Source organism: Carassius auratus, chromosome 6 (genome assembly GCF_003368295.1).
Source record: "Carassius auratus strain Wakin chromosome 6, ASM336829v1, whole genome shotgun sequence".
Classification (NCBI taxonomy): domain Eukaryota; kingdom Metazoa; phylum Chordata; class Actinopteri; order Cypriniformes; family Cyprinidae; genus Carassius; species Carassius auratus.
This window is the reverse complement of record NC_039248.1, coordinates 18,110,123-18,132,565: the sequence shown is the minus strand read 5'-3', so window position 1 is coordinate 18,132,565 and position 22,443 is coordinate 18,110,123. Positions and strand designations below refer to the sequence as shown.

The 22,443-nt window shown below is 36.3% G+C and overlaps 1 protein-coding gene across 3 annotated transcripts in view; it reads right to left on the bottom strand.

The window, feature by feature from the left end:
• Positions 1–729: 729 nt before the first annotated feature.
• Positions 730–22,443, bottom strand: part of LOC113099054 (lipoma-preferred partner homolog) — a 175,596-nt gene continuing 153,882 nt past the window's right edge. For all 3 annotated transcript variants that reach the window (XM_026264147.1, XM_026264134.1, XM_026264139.1), the window contains 3 exons: positions 5,197–5,375; positions 3,616–3,736; positions 730–3,491 (listed from right to left, as the gene is read on the bottom strand). In XM_026264147.1, coding sequence (XP_026119932.1) covers positions 3,363–3,491; positions 3,616–3,736; positions 5,197–5,375 — 429 coding nt within the window. In that variant the 3' untranslated portion in view covers positions 730–3,362. The remainder of the gene's footprint in view (positions 3,492–3,615; positions 3,737–5,196; positions 5,376–22,443) is intronic.

Genomic DNA, 22,443 nt, shown 5'->3' with positions numbered 1-22,443 from the left:
TGACCGCAATTCCAAAGACATAATGCCATAATATTATTTGAAAAATGTTGTGGTGTAAGGTGGTCTCCAATGCTACCCTCAAATATCTGCCAGTGTTAAAATACAGACATTCAGAAATTTGTATTTATTTCTTTTAAACTATTTTTCATTTTCTGCATTCCTCTGCGATCACTTTCAACTCCAATATTGTGGATGTGCTGCTCCAATTTAGCAGTCTGGAAAGAATAAAACATTGTGTGAAGCTTATTGCCGGTTCCTGGAATGCATGATGACAAATCGAAAGGATTAAATCAAGCAAGGACTCAGAAGGCCCAAGAAAATTGTCTTTTCTTTTGAGTCTCTTAAATTTTAACAACTCCATCAGCCTCATTCCAGCCTCCTAACCCACTTTATATCTCACTTATTTCGCTGATTAAATATCTAAGCAACAAAAGACAAGAAATGCTGTCACACAGTAGCATTTTGAGCTCATCTAAATCATGGTTCTGTGCTGAATGTCTTTCAAATGCCACCTCAAGTAGCTAAGCATGTGCTGAATGTACCACTGATATCAGCAAGTAGCATAATAAATGAATTCTCCTTTAGGCTATACAAAGAGTACAATGAAAATCTGTCTCCGTTACCTGGGAAACCTGCCAAACCCTGCAAAAAGCTGAAATATGAATTAACAGCAGCATTAGGAAGAAAGAAAAAAAACAACTGACAAACAGAAAAAGCAAATAATCACTGTGGAGGTTTTCAAAAGATTTATTAATTATAGAGGAAGTTGTTATGTAATCAAAAACAACAGAGTGTAAGAACAGAATCCAAGTCTATACTTAGAATGTCACTGGGGCACAGATTAGGTTGTTTTATGCATTTTTTTTTTTTTTGACAAAAAAAAAAAAAGTGCCTCATGCATGAAAATTCTAATATACCACATATTTCAAGACAATCATAATCATCAGGCTATTGCTACTGTAATGATCACAAACGGGTAAACGTGGTACAAAGTGTTTTAAATTGCATCCTGATCCAAAACTTGAAGAGAACAAATCAATTTAAAAAAAAAAAAAACTCAAATGGGCAAAACTGCTTAACAGATGAAGCACATCTATAAGAAATTTGAATAAAAAGAACTTGAGATGGGATTGGGGAATAAGCAGTAAAGCAAAAAAGGAGGAAGGACAACCTAAATGTGCCAAGTTATACAGCAATAATTCTCTTTCCAATAACACTTAATGCTTTTAAAGACAATACAATGAAATATCTAATTAAGTCTTAAAATATTTGGTCTTTCTATATAAAACCTGGAAATAAAGATTGGTTCAAGTTGCGAACATGCATAGCCTCTAAGTAGTGTGGAAAAAAAAAAACCGGTAACAAAAACAAAATGGACCATTCAAAGACATATCATCAGCCACAAGCCACAGCTGTGTTTGTGTTCAAACAACACCACCTCAGTTTCTCACAAGCTGAAAAAGGCACATATAGAAAAGGTAAGAGAGGTACAGATTGAAGCAATGAAGCACTAATGAAGCTCTCATGGCTTAAAGCTACAGCACATTTCATTTTACACACTGAAAATCCACAAACAGCCATAATAAATCAAGAGGTGCTTGTAACCGTCTATTTATATCTGTTTGCATATATATATATCATGACTTTCACATCTGAATTTACCCTTCAACCAGAGGGGAAGTTCCCTGGGGCATCACTGCAGCACACTGACTGGAAATTTCCTGAGGTGTTAACACTCTAAAACTCACAATTTATAGTGACACTCTGTAGATATATATACATAATTTCAGATTTTCCCAAAATGTGTGCACTGTAGCTTTAAGAACAGCATGAACAATTTCTCGTTGAATAAAAAATGTCTGCATATTCTTCTTAGTAAAGTGTCAATGCAACAACAAAGAAGAAATTTGCATAATGGTCTCATCCATGTACAAAATTATGAAAGAAAATAGATTTTCCCTATAAACGTTTTTCCTATTTTTTATTAATACTTATCTCTATCGTACGCAACTAATACTACAATAAATTCACAATTTGAGGACACTTAAAAGATTGCTCACAAGGCTGTCTCTCATCAGCCCTTAAAGTCTTAGATCAAATGAGATAAAATAAAACATTTCCAACATCCTTTCAGCCCTGATTGTCACACATTTTATCACTAATCTGACAGTTTTTCCTCTGAGAATTTTCATTTAATACCAAACGATTCTCGATCTGCTGTTGCATTATTGCACAATTTACTGTGCATATCTAAATACATACATTTTATCCTTAGACCTTTTTACCATTTTCACTCATGATATACAAATCAATGTGATAACTGAGCGCATTTCTGAAAAAAAATACAACACCACCAAACCACAAAAAAGTTCCAAGCGCAGAATATTTCTTGATAAATTCATTTGAATATAAGCGGTACACTGAGGAAGATACAGGAAACCGCACTGAATGAACCACAATGTATTTAGGCTTCTGAGCTACTGAAGGTCATTCACAGTCCTTAAAGGATAAAATACTCCTCATTCAATTTCATTAGCATACAATAATATACATACACGCTGTCACAGAGAAAGTAAATGTAGCTCTTTGGTCATTTTCAACTCAAAGGGTAAATTCAGAAATGTAAATCGAAAGGATATGCATTCCCAAACATGTTTACAAAAACATACCGATGAAGCACGAGTCGATGTCCAGGTCTTTCTATACCGTCTTTTGTACCTTAGCAAACATAAAACCTCCAATTTCACAGCCACCATAAGAGGATTTAAAAATTATTTTTAACCAGCTTGAATGACGCGTAATGAAAACTTCCAATTATTTTCGTATCTGCGTTATTTGATAAAGCCATTGCAGAGAATCTATACTTGTGTGACTAGTAGCTCAGTGTGAAAGTTGGGATGGATTGTGACATTACAATGCAGAGATTTAAAATAAAATGAAAGCTGCAGGTTGGATACATACTGGAATGCATAGTGATAAGACAGCATGGTCCCTTTTTAGAGGTAGATTCTATGATGTTCTATGAGGGTTTTCTTAATGTCCCACTTCACAACTGAACAGCTCCGTGGACATCAGTTAGAATCTAATAGTCTTTCTCTATATGTTAAGGCCTACTTTGTTTAGGTTTTTTCAAGCAGCTGTGTTAAGGCTCTGGTGAATACATTTCTGAGTGCAATTTTAATACAAGGCACAGTGTGTGGAGGTGCATGAGCGACAAGACAAGTCGTGGCCCCTTAAGTGAAAAGACAGCTTTGTGTGTACATGTGCATTTGTCTGAGCATAAATATTTGTGTGCAGTGATGTGACAGGATATGGTGTTTCTCAGGATTTCTCAGGGACCTGCATGTAGATATGTGTGTTACTCAGAGGTCAGTCGTGGCCTTGGCAGTGAGGGCCTGGATGCGACTGGTGTTGCAGTTTTTGCAGAGAACGTGGCCATCCAGAGGGTAGCAACCCTGGTTGTCTCCCTCAGAGAGAAGACAGCCACAATCCTAAAGTGAGCACACACACACAGAGAGAAGATAGTTTTGAAAAAGGACAAAAATATCAGTACGAAACTTTATTTTCTAAAGATATGTAGGAATTTTTACCAACCACCCAAGGGCTTTTACTCACCTCACAGCGATAACACTGCACATGGAAGTCACGGTCTAAAGCCACAATACGCACAGTCTCCTCCTGGCCAGGTGCTGGCATTATGGGCTCTTTACACACAGAGCAACGAGGAGCAAATTTCCTTGAAAAAGCGAAGGAAAAACAGTCAAAGACTGTGAACACTATCATTCGAATCTGAGGCCAGTAAGCACCAACACATTAAATTAACTAAAATATGAGTACAGACATAATGTTACAAAATATATCTAAATATATTTATATATCTTAATAAATTCAAATAAATGTTGATCTTTTGAACTTCACATTTTGGTTTCCACAAAAACATAATGCACCACAACCGTTTTGATGATCTGATTTTAATACCTGAAATCTAGCTTTGCCAAAATAGGAACAAATTACATTTTAAAATATATTAACATAGAAAACTGTCATTTTAAATTATAATATTAAACAGTATTATTGTTTTACTGTATTTTTGATCAAATAAATCAGAAAAAAAAATCAGAGTTGGTGAGTAAACGAGTGTAAAAATATAAACATTAACATAAAAACATAACAAAAAAAAAAAAAAATAGAATCCCACCAACCCAAAGTTTTGAAAAGTAGTGTAGTTAGATATGATGCAACATTTATTTTTGCGCCATATTAAAAAATGTTGACCTCTCATAGTAAAGTTTGGCCACCTCTGCTCTGGAACATTTGGTAATTAATTTGAAGCTACAGACTTATATTATGTCATCAAAAGCAAAAGAATCTTGATAGTATCGATCATTGAGCACATTCGATAACTATGAGTAGGAGAGCTCTCAAGACTGTTAGTGAATAAAGACTTAAAAGCAAGTCATACAGGTCTGGAATGGCAAGAGGGTCAGTAAATAATGAAAAAAAATATTATTATTATTATTACTTTTAAAAGTGGTGAAAACCATCAATAAGCTAATCTTATTACATTAACATTTACATTACATTTAGTCATTTAGCAGATGCTTTTATACAAAGCGAATTACAAATGAGGACATTACCCAGTGGAACTTATTTCAAAGACAGAAATGTTTTAGAAAGCACCACAATGACTACATCTGTGTGTTCAGCGGTTTGAGAACATAGGACAGGAACAGAGAGAGAAGAGGCGAGTGTGTGTACACAAAGCCTAACAGTCAGGTGATTCACTTCTTCATTGGGTTTTACCAACAAACAGCAAAAAGGGGGAAGTTCAGCAGATGGTGGCCTAATTATACCACAATAGTAACAATGAGTACAATCCAGGTACAGCACAACTGTTCCTCGACACAATGGCATTTCTGTTGTGATCATATTCTCACAATCCCATATTCCTTCTGAAACCTTTCAGTTCCTTAATACATACAAAAAGGCTGAACAGACTACTTAAAAGTCGTATTGCCTGTAAATAAGATTGTTTTGAATGTGATACTTGATCCCCAAAATAGCTTTAAATATTTGATTACATGTATAAGTTAATGTACTTGAGATTAAGATAACATGTTTTGTGTTATATGTGTTTACAGAAGTCCTGCATGTAGTATATGGATGCATGAAGCATATTTGTGTGCCTGGTCGTACTTGTGGAAGTCTTCGATGCAGTGGATGTGGTTGGAGGCGTCCACAGTAAAGGGAATGCCGTCCAGACTCCGATGGCAGACCACACAGATGAAGCACTGGGGATGATAGGCCTTCCCAGTCGCCCGTAGGATACGCTCCATTATGGGCTTACTACATATGTTGCAAGTCTCCAGGGTGTTCTAAAATCAAACACAGAGAAACAAAGATCTTTCATAACGTATAAGCTCAGCCAAAGCAAACTGAAGAAAAAAGGCAACTGAGATTTATATCAGCACATAAAGCTGTGAAAGTGAGACTCATGGCTTGGCTTGGTCGGAATAACCTTCGACCTTAGAGTGAAGATATGCTTGATTTACAATGATAAGAAATGCACAGATAAAAACTAACTTTTCGATGTCTACTTTCCTAACTTTTTCAATGAAAAACCATTTCACAAACTCACACACAGCTTCAAGCCATAGTTCACCCAAAAAAAATGTAAGTTCTGTCATAATTTACTCACACGCTTGCCATTTTAAACCCATTTGACTTACTTTATTCCAAAGGACATATTTAGCAGAATGTCCAAGCTGCTTTTTCCATTGCTTTTCCAAACCCTTTAATAGCTATTTAACTTTAAACTTCACTCCAAAAAATGTACTTGTCATCAATAACTCACCCCTATGTCATTCCAAACCTATAAGACTTCAATTATTCTTGAAGCACAAATAAAGATATTTTTTAATGAAGCCTGACAGATGTCTGTCCATCCATTACACCAATGCTTCAAACAGTTAGTGAAAACGTTGTAAAAGTAATCATATTGTAAAACTGTAGCTGTCAGGTTTCATTAAAAACATCATTTGTGTTTGGTAGATAAAAGTCTTATGGGGTTGGAATGATATGAGGGTTAGTAAATGATGACAGAACTTAAATGTATTGGAGAACTAAGCATGTAACTTACGTTGCATGGAAAACAGCTGCTTAGGAATTCTGATAGATAACTACTTTAGTGTTCCTCGCAAGAAACAAAGTCAAACAGTTTTAGAATGAGGGCGTGTAGCTGATGACAGAATTTACATTTTGGCCAAACAGACCCTTTAAATGCATTATCTATCAACATTTAATGGATTTCCGTAGGATATTGTGTGCATCCAAATGGCTGTCACAAGTGTATCTCTGTCCTCAAATGCCAGAGGGAAAAGTGGGGTGGTTCTGATATAAAGTGTATATATAGTGAGCAATGGAATGAGAGTGAGATCTGATTAGCTACTCTCTGATTCACAAACAAAGTCATTTTTCACTCTCGCTTTCGTTCTGCGAGAGGCGCAGCAGTAAATACGTCCACTTTCTGATGACTGCAGGCTTTTCCTCAGCCACGGATACTGGGCCGCGGGCCAGCTGATGACTTTTCGCTCACATTCTTCTTCTTAATGTCCACCCCGAGCCCTGGATTTGTTATTTCGATATTTCATATAAAAGAATATTCTATCCCCCTCCCTCCCCTCCAGCTAAGCAATTACAGCAAAGGATGGTGAAATCATCTGTGTGTGATCAATTATTGGATGAGTTTCTCTCTGAAAGCCTGTGTGTGAGACTGTTGTCGCATGAGAGGCTATGATGCACAAATATTTCCTGGATTTCTCCATTCGGGATTCGGTCGCCCAGACACATCTCAGTATGTGTAAGTACTCCAGGCTACAGCTGTCCTCTTTGGCTGTCTGTCTCTTTGGCATAACCACTCAGCACTGTTTTCAAACACTGACTTCCATGCTTATGTGCATGTGTGGCAACACTGTAAGCCATCATGTTTGCCATGCCAACGAGAGCCCTGATGATTAGGCCTGACATTCCTTTGGGTTTTCACCCACACTAAAGCTGTGCGATATTAACAAAAAGGGTATCACTATTTTCTGGGATTTTGGTTTATAATGTTTTGATGATACAGTACCTTGGCTGGTTTAGGCCTATTTTGGACAACTGATTACATTTTCTATATTCTCGACAGAAATCTTGACCATTAAAGGCCCCTTATATTGATTTCCATGCACATTTGTATCTTTATAAGCCATTGGTTTTCTAAATTAATTGTATGTGTCATCTTTGATGTCAAACTCTCTCATGGGGTTTTTTTTTTTTTTTTTTTTTTTGTGAGTGACAATGTCAGCTTGCACACTCTTACACGAACCTGCCTAGAGAGGCAACATTCTATGAAGTGAAGGGTGTTCCCAAAGTTAGGTACCTTTCTTATGCTAGTTTTAGCCAAATTATAAGCTAGCATTACACGCTATTCACAAAAAAGATTTTTCCAAGTTGGAGGATGAAGTGAGAAACATGTTTAAATATTTAGTCTAATAGTAAAAAGTATTGATAAAAAACATATGGGATATTTGTGTAGCCTAGGCTTTTTTTGTGGTTGTTTGAGTACTGTATTGTTAGCTTAGCATCATACTAATCTAACAGTCAAACTACTGAAATCAACTAAATCTCCCGTGTGAGGACGGCTGTTACGTGACAAATAGTGTTCCTCCCAGTGTACTGTACAGTGTTACAAATGTGTCACTTATGAATATATCTGTCACTTGGAACAGGCTATATAGAGTTTTCAGCTGCATGGACAGAATTTACTGGAAGGAGTCCCATGTATCAACACAGCCAAATCCTGTTTGCACTGCCTGTGCTCTGGGATCATATCCCATGCTCTTGCTTCACCAGCAAGCCGAGGTGGGGGTCAAAGGACTTGGCCCTGAGCTCCTACTATCTGCTTTAGAACAGCGTGTCTGGGAAGACTGAGTACTGAGATATTGCCAAGGCTCGAGAAGGCCGTAGGTACACAAGTTTCTAATTTGTGTCATTTCTTTCATAAGTATAACAGAAAATTAACATTATTTCCCAGAGCAACACTTGTGTACAAACAATGTCCGTTTCACAATCCTCTGCAAATCCTGGAAACAGATAAAGCCTTTAATAAGCTTGCCGCTGAGAACCCTTGAGGCTTGTCTCATAACTCTGAGGCGAGGAAGAGGGGGAGGGGATATATAGAAAGACCGACAACCTGTATATAGAGTCTTTGCGCTTTTCTAAAGGACTTGAAGCAGAGTCTGGATCCCTGCTGCTTACAGTTTTCTGAAGAAACATTCAAAAACAGTCCACTTTCACACTTCAGAGCAGATTTCACACAATACATCGTGCTAGAGTCATCGTACGAACAGCGTGACAGTGAAGTCTGGGTCAGTCAGTCATCTCTTCCCCAGCACAGCTTTTCAGTTTGCTGCAGCTTTTATGTTGACGTCAAAGCAGTTTTGATTTACACGCTGTGGATTTACTGTCCGGTAATAACTTTCAAAGATGGTTTAGGAAAATCTGCACAGAGCACCGCTAATGGCTTCTCTGGTGGAAGAATAACAGCTTGGAGAGCCACTAGAGGGCACTAAACGTCTACTCATGCTCTCAGTTTACTCTTCTCCGCTGCTGGAGTGTAATATATTCACATATATTCCTCTTTTTTCAGCTTCATACATTTCTCTAAGTGTTTGCCCAGAAGGCTAAACAAACGTCTAGGCAGATGAGGTAGAATGAATTTAGGTCAGACAGCGTCTTTCTGAACGAAAGGGTGAGTGGAGAGCACTGAAGTCAATTGTAACCTCTTCTTTCCCTGGTTGCTTTTTCAATTTCCTGACAAAGTGCTCCAACACTCTCTTTTTCTCTCTTTCTTCCAGCCACTCTTCTTTTTGTGGGTGCAGCGAAGCTAATCTCCAAACACAACAAAGAACGCCCTAACAGGACAACTTTGCATAGTGCTGGACATAAGAACGACTAAAAAGCCTTGCAGTTTACAGATAATGACACTTATTTGAAGACTAGTCTAAATAAAACAGAAAGCAGACTGTCTGGATAGGATGGAATAAAAGAAAGTGAAATGTGAAGAAAAATGTGAGGAACAAATCGATATTCATTATGGAAAATCACGTGCGATCTGTATATGCTGTGAGCATCAACTGCCAATTCATAGAGCTCTGTGTATTTAAACAAAACACTCTGAAGTTACTGGATGTCTTCTTTGATAGGAGGCTTTATCAATTTTACATGATTTGTTTTTCACAGAATATTAAAACACCTGTACCATTCAATGTCACTCTGCCAACTGCATTCACCTTAGAAACCGTATCCAAATATCTTCTCGAATCAAAATAGTTTTTGAACCAAAATGGGCTTTAATACTTAATTCTCGAGTCGTTATAAATATATCATGCAGGATTTCACATAAAACTTTTTGATTGTCTGTCAGCACCAAATTTCCATATTCATTTATTTACATATGACAACTTCACATTAGAGCCCCTGTCTGCGATATGATAATATACAGACGCCCCCCGGATAAAATTAAATAAATAAAAATAACTTGTGAGGATCAAGATAATCAGATCATGAGGTGAATTTATATTTCAAAAAGCAAAGAAAACTATGAACTCACTGACTGTAGCTGAGAGGTCAAAGGCCAGTGGGCTGCTCTGAATAGATGAATCATTGTCTAAAGATCTCAAATTCATTTCAGCTGAACAGCCTGCATGTGTATGTAAAACCAGGGCTGTCATTTTATTAAAAATGTAAATTTAATTAACTGCACGATTAATATACATGTGTGGTTTGGCCTTTATATATACGGGTCAGAAGACATGAATAATGGCACTTTTTTTTCATACTGCATAAAGTACATTAAATTATCAGCCACTGCGTACAGTATACACGGGTCTTGAGAATGAGGATGTCAGCTTTAACTACAGTAGTTTTGACAAATAGTAATGGGTGAAAGGTGGACAGAAGGTCCTTAGCATTGAGCGGACTGAAAACCAGACTAGAACCAAACAGCCGCTTTGGATCCCTGGGACTGTGAGGTGCTCAGGGAAACAATCTTTTGAGCTACTTAAATAAAGAGAGTTAAAAGAAAGAGAGCTACAGGGGATTGGATATGAATGCAGAGGCACTGAGCCAAGAACTCTCAATGTCTTTTCCCAAGACATCACCCCGCCATTACATTTCAGAGACATTCCTCTACTGACTTCACAATGGCAGTTACCTCAGAAGGTTGCACCGCTGCTGTAGAATTTCCCAGTATTTCTTAAAGATCTTTTGGTGTGGAATTCATTTTAAAATCAATCTCATTCAAAAGCCATACATACCATACAACACTTCTATTCATCCATTTATTAAAGGAAATTTTTGTAAAAGATTCTGATGCAGGGCAATCACACGCAAGAACAACAACAACAAACAAACAAAAGTGTCCTTGAAAAAAGAAAAAGAATTATATATATATATAATTCATTTTCAACAATTCATAATTTAATTTTAGAATAACAAAAACATTAATTTTAACGATTTTAACAACAGATCTGGAAAGTAATTAATAGTAATTTTACATTAATAGATCTGGACAAAAAAGAATAAGAAAAAGAAAAAAAAGAGCAACATGTCATTGATCCTAATCCTTGCCTGGTCCCCTGCTTTGTCTTCATTTCCTCTCCTAAACTTTATTCATGCTGTCTACCCATCTTAACATCAGCTTGAAAGCAGAATGTGACTGATGTTGACACATGGCTCCAGATCCATCTTATAATGGAGCCAAAATACAGCAGGCAGCACTTGAAGTGACACTCCATCAGGTCAGCTTGGAGTCACATATTTTCCTCCCTTGAAGGAAGTGATGCAAGTTTGATTCAGAGAAAGATGCTACAAAACAAGGCTTCAAATGGTCATATGTTCTGCCTGGTTACATCTAAATTACAGGAGAGACATGCAAGTAATGAAAATTAAGCACTGTAACCTGCTGCACAGATACACACAATGCAACCACACACACAAACAGGAACAACAGCTCGAGGAGGGAAGTTGCAAGGCAATTCATGCAAGTGCTATCTAATTGGGTCTCTCCTTTGAGGAATGCCAGCCAGTTAAACATGTCTGAATACACATAACTCAATTAGTAGCTTGCTAATGCTAATGCAGACAGATATGAATATTTCATAGCAGGAGACAGCAGAGAGCTTTGAACGTATGCTTTGCTGCTGTACTTCTAACATCAAGCAAAACAAGCAGGGTGGATTCACCTGTCTTCATCGCCCTCTGTACTCCAGCATGATAGGTGAGCGTGGGCAGCGCTAACTCTTTTAAGACGTGTGCCAGCCATGCCGGTGTGAGGGCAGCTCCAGAAAGGTGTTGGTGTGAGTTTCTGCCTGTTCCCTACCTTTTACATCTATCGGCTCAGGCTGAAGGCAAGGTGGGAAGAAACGCCACTCACAATAAAATGGGGCAGACAGGATATAAAAGAAAGCGCAAAGACATTCAATCCTTTCTTGATCTTTAGTGCTCTTGTAATTCTGATCAAAATGGACTTATGGCATCCACTTCAACTTTATTGTGAGCACGTGTAATTGTTGCTGAGGAGCTTTGTTTTCAAACTCTAGTGTGTCATCACCTTCCTCCAGAACAATGACAGACATGACTGTTGGCCCAGCCAAGTGGGTGGAAACTTGCACTGTGGCACAGTCTGGCCGATGGGATGCTAGTATCATGCAACAGAGGACATCTGTTGCCAGAAGCCTCTGCTGAACGTGGCAAAATATGCCCTCATTGGGCCACCCTGGGAAAATGTCTCGACATAGCCTTTGTGGTTCCATTATACAGTATAGGCTTCTTTTAATTACACGCGTCTCTTTGTTGAAAAACTGCAGGTTCTCTTAGACAGAAACACTAAAACTGAGTCATTATGGAAAATATCAATGGCCTCCAACCAGTGGTCAGCAGGCTGATGTAAAATTATTTAGATTAAAAAAGATTATTGATGTAATAAAATAATCTCACTATAATCTAAATGAACATGGTAAAACAATTGTTTTTAAGAACATACGGAACATATGGAATAAAAAATCATGTTTAATTAAATGTATTACATAAATACATAATTACAGCATGTTTTAAAGCTGAATGGCTATAAATCAGTATTGGTATTGGTATTGGTATATATATATATATATATATATATATATATATATATATATATATATATATATACACTCTATGTTGTTTCTACATTAATTTAAAAGGGTCATTTGAAGTTGCTAAAAAGAACATTATTTTATGTTTATTTGGTTTATGGTTCAAAAAACACATTATGTTCCACATAATGTACATTATTGTCGCTCCTCTATGCCCAGCTTTTCTGAAACGTGTAGATTAGGGCTGGGATAAACAATTATTTTTTAAACGATTAATCTAGCGATTATTTTTTTCGATGCATCGATTAATCTAACGATTAATTTTTTCAGACCGAATCGATTTCGATTATCTCCCCATTAATTGACTACTAATTTATACATGTTGATTTACATATCTGAATGAAAAAAAAAAAAAAACATGAATTCCTTAACATTGCAATATGTTTATTGCTCTAAAAATTACAAAATAAAAGACTGAATAAGAATGCATTACTTTGCACTGGTATAGAGATAGCATTCAATAAAACCTTGAAGCCTTGAAAACACATAGCTTACTGAAACAAGCTTACTGAACACATAGGGCCTAGCTTACTGAAAAAAAAGTTCTTCTTTCAGATGAAAATAAAAACAACTTGTTGTCTAGCATTCAATAAAAAAGGTCACCCAAAATACTTGTTTAGAGCAATTGAAAGAATACAGTAACCAATGTAAACTTGAGGGCTTTAAGCTAATACAGAGAAGTGCTTTTCCAAAAAATAAATAAATAAAAATGAACAGTGGGAGCCAGCAGCCTGTCATGGAGAAAAAAAAATCTCCGAATGCTCCACGTGAAACTTTGGCGTTCCGCCCTATCGTGTCTAATGATTTTGGTTAATATGCACGAGGGAGAGAGAGAGAGAGCAAGACAGCGCTCGTGTAGTTTGAAGACTGTGAGTGCGCGAACGCGTGTGAAACTTTGGTGTTTCGCACTTTTTCTATCGTGTTTAATGATTTTGATTAATATGCACAAGGGAGAGAGAGAGCAAGAAGCGCTCGTGTTGTTTGAAGACTGTGAGTGCGTGCGCGTAGCCGGGGCTCTCTCTCATACGCGCCCTGTCAGAGATTTTGGTCCATCACTCACCGATCAAATAAGGCTTTTACAGCCGCCAAAAAAAAGATCAATGCAGAAAAGCCCATGGATTGGTTATATAACGTTGGACAGAATGTTGATCCAGCCATCGCGTATATTCAGCGCACATAAGGTAAACATTTTGCAAACGTTTTTTTCGAGAAATAAAAAAATTTAGACGAATAGATGCGCATATTTTACGTCGACGTATTTTTTGCGTCGACGTCATCGATGACCTCGACGCGTTGTCCCAGCCCTAGTGTCGATTTTTACAAAGCTCATTGTTCTGAAAAGAGAGGTCTACGCTGATTGGCCAGTTATCGAGTGCGTTGTTATTGGCCGAATTCCTCAATAATGTGACAGAAATGTTATGCCCCTTCACATTGTGATCCTGTGTGAAAATTCTTTAAATAAATCCCATTACAAACGAGGCATTTGTTGCATCCAGTGGGGACATAATTATTGATTATAATGACTTATACTGTCTTTTTACGCGTTGCACTGCACATTGTGCTGCGTAAACATAAAACCATGTTTGCATTTGTGATCGGAGAAACACAAACAACAAGCACTATGCTACACTGCTCAAACTTGCATTTGAATCTTAAATGCCAAATTCTTTAAATATGTAAACATACTTACAGGCTGTCAAAAGCACCAGACTGTCCTTGTAAAGTTGAAATTGCCTCACTTTATAGAAACAGACACCGGCATTGTAGGCTACTCTCTGGAAACAGTCCTCATCCTCAGTAAAATGCGATGCACACATCTGAATATTTGGGTTGAACTGCTCTGGAACAGTGTTGTAAATACAACTTAACCACTGATTTCTAGTTTTGTCCTCTTTTAGAAGGCCAAACAAAATAGTTTTGCTTTCCATCTCCACAACAAGGCGACAGTGGCAACTATAAAAGGTATGCCTTCTTTCTTTGCACAAACATTTGGGCGGCATTGTGCAGATCTTCCCACATCATGATTTAGACATGTGGGGGCATGTTAGAACGAGTCATTTTAGGAAGGCGTGGTTGACTCTAAACTTTTATAAAGAATATCCCTTTGGATTTGAGACTTTAGTCTTTGCAACTTTACAGATCTTCTTTATGAAACGTGAGCTTGTATCGCTCCAAAGAGAAAAATTTAAATTGCGTCAGTTTGACCCTATGACACCTTTAAAGACTGCATGTGAAATTATTACAATAAAAATGTACATTTAAATACTTTAATGTTAAGTGAGATTAATTGTGATTAATTTCAGAAAAAAAAAAGTTTGATTGATAGGACTAGTCACTTTTTCTTTTACTTATTCTTGGTGGTAACATGAAAATAGATTTTCCTAACATTTTTTTTTTCAAAATCACGTGAAACTAGCATGAATGAAAGACTACATTTCTAGGGAAACAAAATTCTCTGGAATGCGCAGTCTCATAATGGTGATTGCATTTCTCCCCATATTTTCCATGAGAGAGTGTGCAGTAAATCAGGCAGTAATGAAGCAGGCAATAGGGACCTGGCCATTTATCTAAACCAGCCTCCTTCCAACAAGTTGTCTGGATCTGAATAATTATGCAGTAAAAGTCCAGGAGGAAAGATGGGGAAAGGGGACCACGTTAAATATGCCCGATTACCAGAAATTATGATCTCCAATTAATTAAGTGCTCCAGGCAATTAAGTGTTCTGACAGTAGTAACACGAGTTGCCTGGCAGGAAGAGAGCAGTTTCGACAGGGAAGAGATCTGCAGGGTGCCACAAACATAGCACCTTACCAACATAATTAACCTCAATGCCATTCAGCCCTGCAGTCCGCATGCTTAAAAAAAGTCTTGTTGAGAAGATCAGCAGTGGGCAATTTACATAGAACAAAACGGCATTTACCTTGTTGTTCAACAGCAGGGCGGCCATTTCCTCCGCCGATCCTGGATTAAAAACTAATTTATTGGCTGTGAAAATGTTTTTGTATTTAACATCATGATTAAGGATAAGCTTAATGAATAAGGTCAATAGTGATCTGCTTAACCCCCTAATTTGGTTAATCTGATCAAATCTCATATTAAAAGACTTTGTACTTTGACTTCTGATGCGAGTTCACTTTTAATTTCAGGTAGTCACAGTTACAAAAGTTCAGCTTTAGTCTGATTTTTAAAACAGCAAATTTTCCTGAAACTATGGAAGCTTGTTTCTACTACAAAAAAAAAAAATCTAATTAAAATAAAAAGGGTAACTGCATCATTTTCTCGCACAATTCTGACTTTTTTAACAATTTGATGTTGTCAGAATTGACCCTTCGCAAAGACTAAAAATATTCTGCATTCTGACCATCTTTTTTTCTGACCTGAGATGTTAACTCACAATTATGATATAAAACTAATTGTAATTGCTATATATATATATATATATATATATATATATATATATATAATTTTGTTGCAGAAAAATAATTGCAATATTTACACAGAATTTTGAGGAAAAAGGTCAGAATTGCAACATGCTGACCCATAATTTCTAGTTTATAACTCACAATGGCAAGACTTGGAAAGCTGAAAAAAAAAAAAAAAAAAGTCACTATTGTGGAACAAACTCACAATAGCAAGAAAAGTCTTAATTGTAAAAAGTCACAAGTACCTTTATTTATTTATTGTAAACTTATAAATGTATTATTATATATATATAAGATAATCTGTAATAATTGTGATAATAATTGTGAGATAATATATATATATATATATATATATATATATATATATATATATATATATATATATATATATATATATTATATATATATATATATATATATATATATATATTTGTTTTTACTCCTCATAAGTTTATGTCCTCATAAGTCACCCTCTACTTGTAACACCTGTGTCATACACATTTCAATATACAGAGTTGTGTCCTGATGTGTCACAAAAACAAGAGCACACACACACACACACAAACTGAACTGCAAGATGTAAATGTACCAATTGCCTTTTTATTTCTTGGTGAAAATAAGCTTCCTTGTGAAACAGTGGATCAGTCCAAAACAGAAGCTGGAAGGCCAAAAGAAGCAATCAGGCTGAGCTGATGAATATGGATAACAGTTTGTGACATAGACACGGGCCCATAGGGGACTTGACCAAAGAGTTGAGCAAAAGATTTGAACCAGAGAGAATTTTTGTGTTCCTAAATATTTATGTAGAGTAGTAAACACATGTCAAAACTGATCTTGCACTAGGGGAAAGGGCCACAAGCTGCACTTCCCCCACTAGCTCTCGCTGTACAAAGCTCTTAATTTATGATAATGTGCATCATCCTACAAACTCACTCAGAGAGGGGACACATAAATTTAGCCTCAGCTGTGCAGTCTTCTGTACTTTGTGTTCATAAACCCTGGGAAAGCATGACCTGCGTGACCATTACAAAACTTTTTAAAGGGGAATTCAGAACAAGCATGCTGCCTGCTGATAGAGGCATATATACTGTATTTGCACACTAGGTGTTGCTTTAGCTTCTGAGCTAGGTTGTGAAGGATGCAGCAGACTATCGCAATGTGGTATTATTTGGTTAAATATCAATGTGCAATTAATGATATTTAAGATTTAATTCAAATAAATATGGTACATTTTAAGCAGCCATTACTTCAGTCCTGGCTGCTAAAAATATAGCTTCAATATCACAGGAATAAATTATGCTATATTGTAAAACATTAAAATAGAAAATAGATATTTAAAATTGTAACAGTATTTCACAATATTACTCTTTTGACTGTATTTTTAAACAAATAAATGCAGCCCTGGTGAACAGAAGATACTTCTTTCAAAAGCATTAATAAATCTTACAGATCTCCCATTTTTAAACAGTATGGAACTTAAATGTAAAAAATAAATAAATAAAAAATAAATAAAGATATGTATGTTCACATGTATTAAGTGTGTAAGGAAAATCTATTTCCTTCAACTTCTCTTGAAAACTGGTTTAAAAGTCTTTAGAATAATTTGCAACTAATATAAATACAAAGTTTACATTCCTAATAACTTGGACTATGTGTATAAAACTGAATTTCAATAGAATTTAATTTTTTCTATATCTTCTCATATGCCATTAACTCTCTGTACTGTAAACTGTATTTACCGCCTACGTTCTGCTGGTGCTTTACAAGCTAACTAGCTTTACACTGAGAGAGGTCTATTTGTACATTTTCACAGCACAGCACTTAGCCAACACCAAGGAACCAACTCTCTCATTGCCTGAGTAACACTTCTGTTCACCCCAAAGTAGTATCTTTTTCCTTCTAGTGTTTTAGGCCATAGCAGTTTTCAGGAACATTTGTCTCCAAGTAACCCTACTAATCACACAGCTCCACAGAGAAGCCTCAAGCACTGAACTTTCCCCTCAAATCCCTGTCAAAACTCTACAGACCGAAAGGATTAAAGAAGGAGGGAAATGATGTGGTGGTTCTGCATTTCATTGCGGAACAATTGTGAAAGTATCTGTAAACTTTGAAGGTTTTTTTATTTTAATTTCTTGCATGGATTGTCTTAAAAACACTTGCCAGCAGGCTGAACATACTGTAAATCCTGGGCAAACATCAGCGCTGTAAACTGTGAATAATGTGCTGTTGACTTTGCATAAAACCTGTTCCCACTGTGCAAGATAAAATTGAAATAGTTGAGTATGTGTAATGGGCTCCGTGAACATGTGCAGCCTCGATTACATTAGGTATTTGAAAACTAAAAAGGTCAGAGAGCGGGTACCAGATGCACACCACAGCTGCTGCTTTAACAACACATCAAGTTAATAAGTGAAAACAACAGACAAACCACTGATGTCACATTAACAGGATTAGAAATCACTTCATGCAAAAAGGGGGATTAATTGAGCTGTGAATAAAGTTTATCTGTATTGCACCATATTCAAACAAGCAATGATAAGTCGCTGATGGGTTGAGCCAGGGAAAAAAACAACGCACAAAAAACTGATTCATACTATTGTGCTTTGTGGGTCAGTTGCAACGCTGGGAGCACACAGACAATAAGAAGATGGGAGAGCAGGAAGCAGATGATAGATAACAGAGAATCTCCAGCAGGCAGTCTTCCTGTCTATTACTGAAAGGAATGAATGATATCTAGTTGAACTGTTCAAAAGTTCTGTGTTGTCTATTGCCTAGAAGCGGAAACATGCTAACGCTATCAGTGCTGTTCCAAAGAATATGCAAAACTAGAGATTTTAACAAATGGTCTCCTATTTCCTGTTTGATGCTATAGAGAAAGATTACTGGATGTCACTGTGTGATAGTCTTTATTCCCAAACTAATTCAGACTCAGCACTCCAGTTTCTGTTTGAAATCAAAATACATGCAAAAGAATATAATAATAATAATAATAATAATAATAATAATAATAATAATAATAATATACTATAGTGGAAAAAAGTTTGGGGTATGTTTTTCTTTAAGATTTTTTAAATGTTTGTTCTATATTTTAGTACATTTTTAAATTACCCTACAGAAATCACTCTGATATGCTGATTTGGTGTTCAAGAATCATTTCCTGTTAATGACACAGTTGTGCTGCCTAATATTTTTGAGGAAACGGATACATTTTTCAAAATACTTAAAGAAAGTTCAAAAGAAAAGCATTTATTTGACACAGAAATTTTTTGTTCAAATAACGTAGAAGTCTTTACTGTCACTTATGATTAATTTAATGCACCCCTTGATAAAGTATTAACTCTCCCCAAACTCTCTCACACACATACACACTCTAAGGATTGATTATTAACTGTACAAATTGTAGCTGCCCAAAGAAAGATACCATACGGGAAACTTGACATAATAATCGCTCATAATAATTATAAATGAAATGTAACAGATTTTGTACAAAATCAGTGGTGAAATTTCATCCTCTAAAGTACGGAGAGAAATTAATTGCTGTCAAGATGTCTTTTGATGACAAGATGACTTTTGAAGTCAAGATGAATCTAAATTTTACATGCCACAATGAAGAGCTGCAATCCTGTAATGAAGTTACGATCATTATGATAAATTATCATTTCAACTCAGGGCCCAACAAGATGACATGTAAATTGTACTGAAAAAAACGTCAAAAAGACAATGGCTGTCATACACCAAAGGTATTTATAGAAGGAAATGCAGTTATTAAGACGTGACCAGTTTACCAAGAAGTCGAAAAGAAGATTTCAATACATTTAGTCTCTTTTCATTACAACAAAGCAAATGACATTAGATACACAACGTGTGTTTTCCTCCATTCTGTCTCCCTAGTGGCAAACCGAGCAGTAAATGAGATGTTTATATAGGAACAATGAAAATACGACTGCTATGATCCTTTCTCTGCAGATAAATAAACTGATAAATAATGTACCATGTGCATTCTTCCTATCTTAAAAGATTCCTAGACTGACTCGCTGGCCTCATTTGAAGTTTTCCCTCTGCTCACTGGGGGACTGCCATGTCTCTGTAGAGACCAAAGTCTCATGCTCATTCTCTAATCGCACAGAGGCGTATGACCCTGAGGATGAGGAGAAAAGAAGAAGAAATTACTTTCATTAAGAAATTCAGATTTCTTCCATCCTTTTGATCTTGTGCCAGAAGAACATTTATGCTGATGAAATGCATAAATAAAGTTCTTAAATTATCCCGGCCCTCTTTAGCGCATGGATCCAAGTTGGAAAACTTCCAGAGGAAGACAAGTACAATCATTCTGAGAGCTGATCAGTGTAGTGGGGGTGAAACGAGAGATGGCCTGAGTCACAGATACTTCGACTGTTCAAGTGATTCATCTCTTGAGAAAGTACACACAGACATAATAGTCTGAGGCTGTTCTTAGTAACAAAGGTTAACTGTTGCTTTGCAATCTTGTTACTTATAGCCTATTTTCTATCATTTTGAAGTTCAGCAAAACGGAGTGAAAAGAATGCGATATATATACTGTATAAACAACAGCAGTCAGGAAACATGCTCTGTTACAGTGTTAAAATCTATTATTAAAGATTTAGTATGTCCAATTTGTCTATGCTCTCTTGAATATTCAGTTATGATAAATATTCGAAGTGGTAAATGTAGATGATTTAGTAAGAGTTTACTGAAAAGCTGGAGGGGTGGTAAGGTGGTTTTTGCTTTGGTAACTCTGGATTTGTCAATTTGGTTAGTGGGCAACAAAGAAAGGCAGTAAAACTGCAGTGCTAGGGCTAGATGTTATCATTTGGAGAACTTGGCATTTCCTACAGTATCATCTACCTATGATGCAACAGAGGCTGTCATGTTGTCAAAGTGATCCTCATCACCCTAAATATGAAACTTCTTAACTTCTTCTTTTGGCTGACATAAAGGAAGAACACAAAAACACAGAGAAAGGTAGAAAGTTACAGGTTAAATAAATGGATCGGCACTTTCAACACAAACTCAGAGCAATTCATAACTGTTTTATATTTGGTCGAATTGGTGGATAATTCATACATTTGTATGTTTTTTATGACCTGCTTAAGCCCCAGTGACGATTATTTTTAGGGATGGACATTAATGCTTGCATTTTTCCTAAATATTGTACATTTTCTTCTAAACTACATAACAATTATTACAAAATTGCCCCCTCGTAAAATAGTTACTGTACATTTTACCATAAAACACAGTCGGATTGATGCTTTGAGTCAGGATCCCGGTCACTCAGTCAGGGCTGCTATTTGGCTACTTCCAACTGAATATACATGCATGAACATGGAATATGCAATATTGAGTTATTATTTAAAATTCTGTGGTCAGTCATACAGTGTTGCTCTGGTCAACAGGGCATCTGTTTAGACCGAGATGCTCAAACCAGGGCCCACATAATGACCTTTGGTTTGACCAAAAATGTCATAGCACAAGAGGGAATAAAAATAACAATTTTATTTATTATTATTTTTGCTTTTAATTTTGTGAATATAAGTGAGTTATAAATAGACTTGAAAAAAAAAAGGAAAGAAAGTAATATGGTTCGATATAATGCAAAATATTATTTTGGCTCACAGTATGGCTAAAAGTTAGGCAACTCTGGTTTAGACCATTTAAATTGTTAAACAAATCTGACCAATATTAACGATATTCTGGCTTCTTTGAAATTTGCATTGTCTGTATAAAAGAGAAGAACACTAAATAATGTGCTGGCTCAGTAATACAGTGGTTTCTTAAAAGGGAAATAGGGAAACACTGAGGCCACAACAGAAATGTAAATAGGCTACACATGCCATTGGAAATGGAAATAACATAAGTACAAACGGGAAACAGTGATGAAATAAAAGGCAGTTTGAGGAATGGCCTGGTTTCTTTGTGAGTTGGGCTGATACTTATTTTTGGTGCTGACCGACTGTGGATTTCAAAATATTATACTTACAGTAAAGATTGATCAAACAGAAAAGACCCTTTTCTGCACTTTTGCTCGTCGTCAGCTTGGAAATGGGTCAGCATATGATCCATATAAACACCACAATCAAATAAAGAATCCTTTGTAACAATAATTCACTTTCTACAGAGCCTGCTCTCTTACATATAAAGAGCCATATGGCTGAGAACAATCAGACCAGGTTACTGTTGGCCAAGTGTGAACTAATTTGATTGACATGTCTTCCAAAAAAATGTGGTTGACGAAATGGTGTCAAAGAGTTGGTGACATTACAGCCTTTATTTAAAATAATTTGTGGATCTTTCTAGACCCAACCAATGAGTCAACGTCTGGTTAGAACAACGCCATCTGTCCTAAAATGCATCTTTCCCCATTGAAACCCATTACAAAATTAGCTACACACAAAATTAGAATGTGAACACTAATAGCCAGCTATGTCCAGCTATTACAGGCTCCTACGCAGAACTGCTAAATAAATGAACACAATACTCTAAAACTCTTAATGTAATCCCTTTTTGTTTCCCACACAGTGTAGCTGAAAAGTCTGCATTTCAAAACAGGAATTTAAAAAAAAGTGTTTTGCAATAGTGACAAACAAAATATGGTTCTCAAAACTTTTAATGTCTACAAGCACATGCAGATGTTGCACAACTTTGCAATGTGGGAAAACATGCTCAGAAAGTTTGCTAGCTTTTTATAAGAAACTCATAACCTCTATGTTAATGCTAGTTTTCATTTCTTACCGTAACTGGCACTAATTTCCTTTTCTCTAACCGTTTGCCTG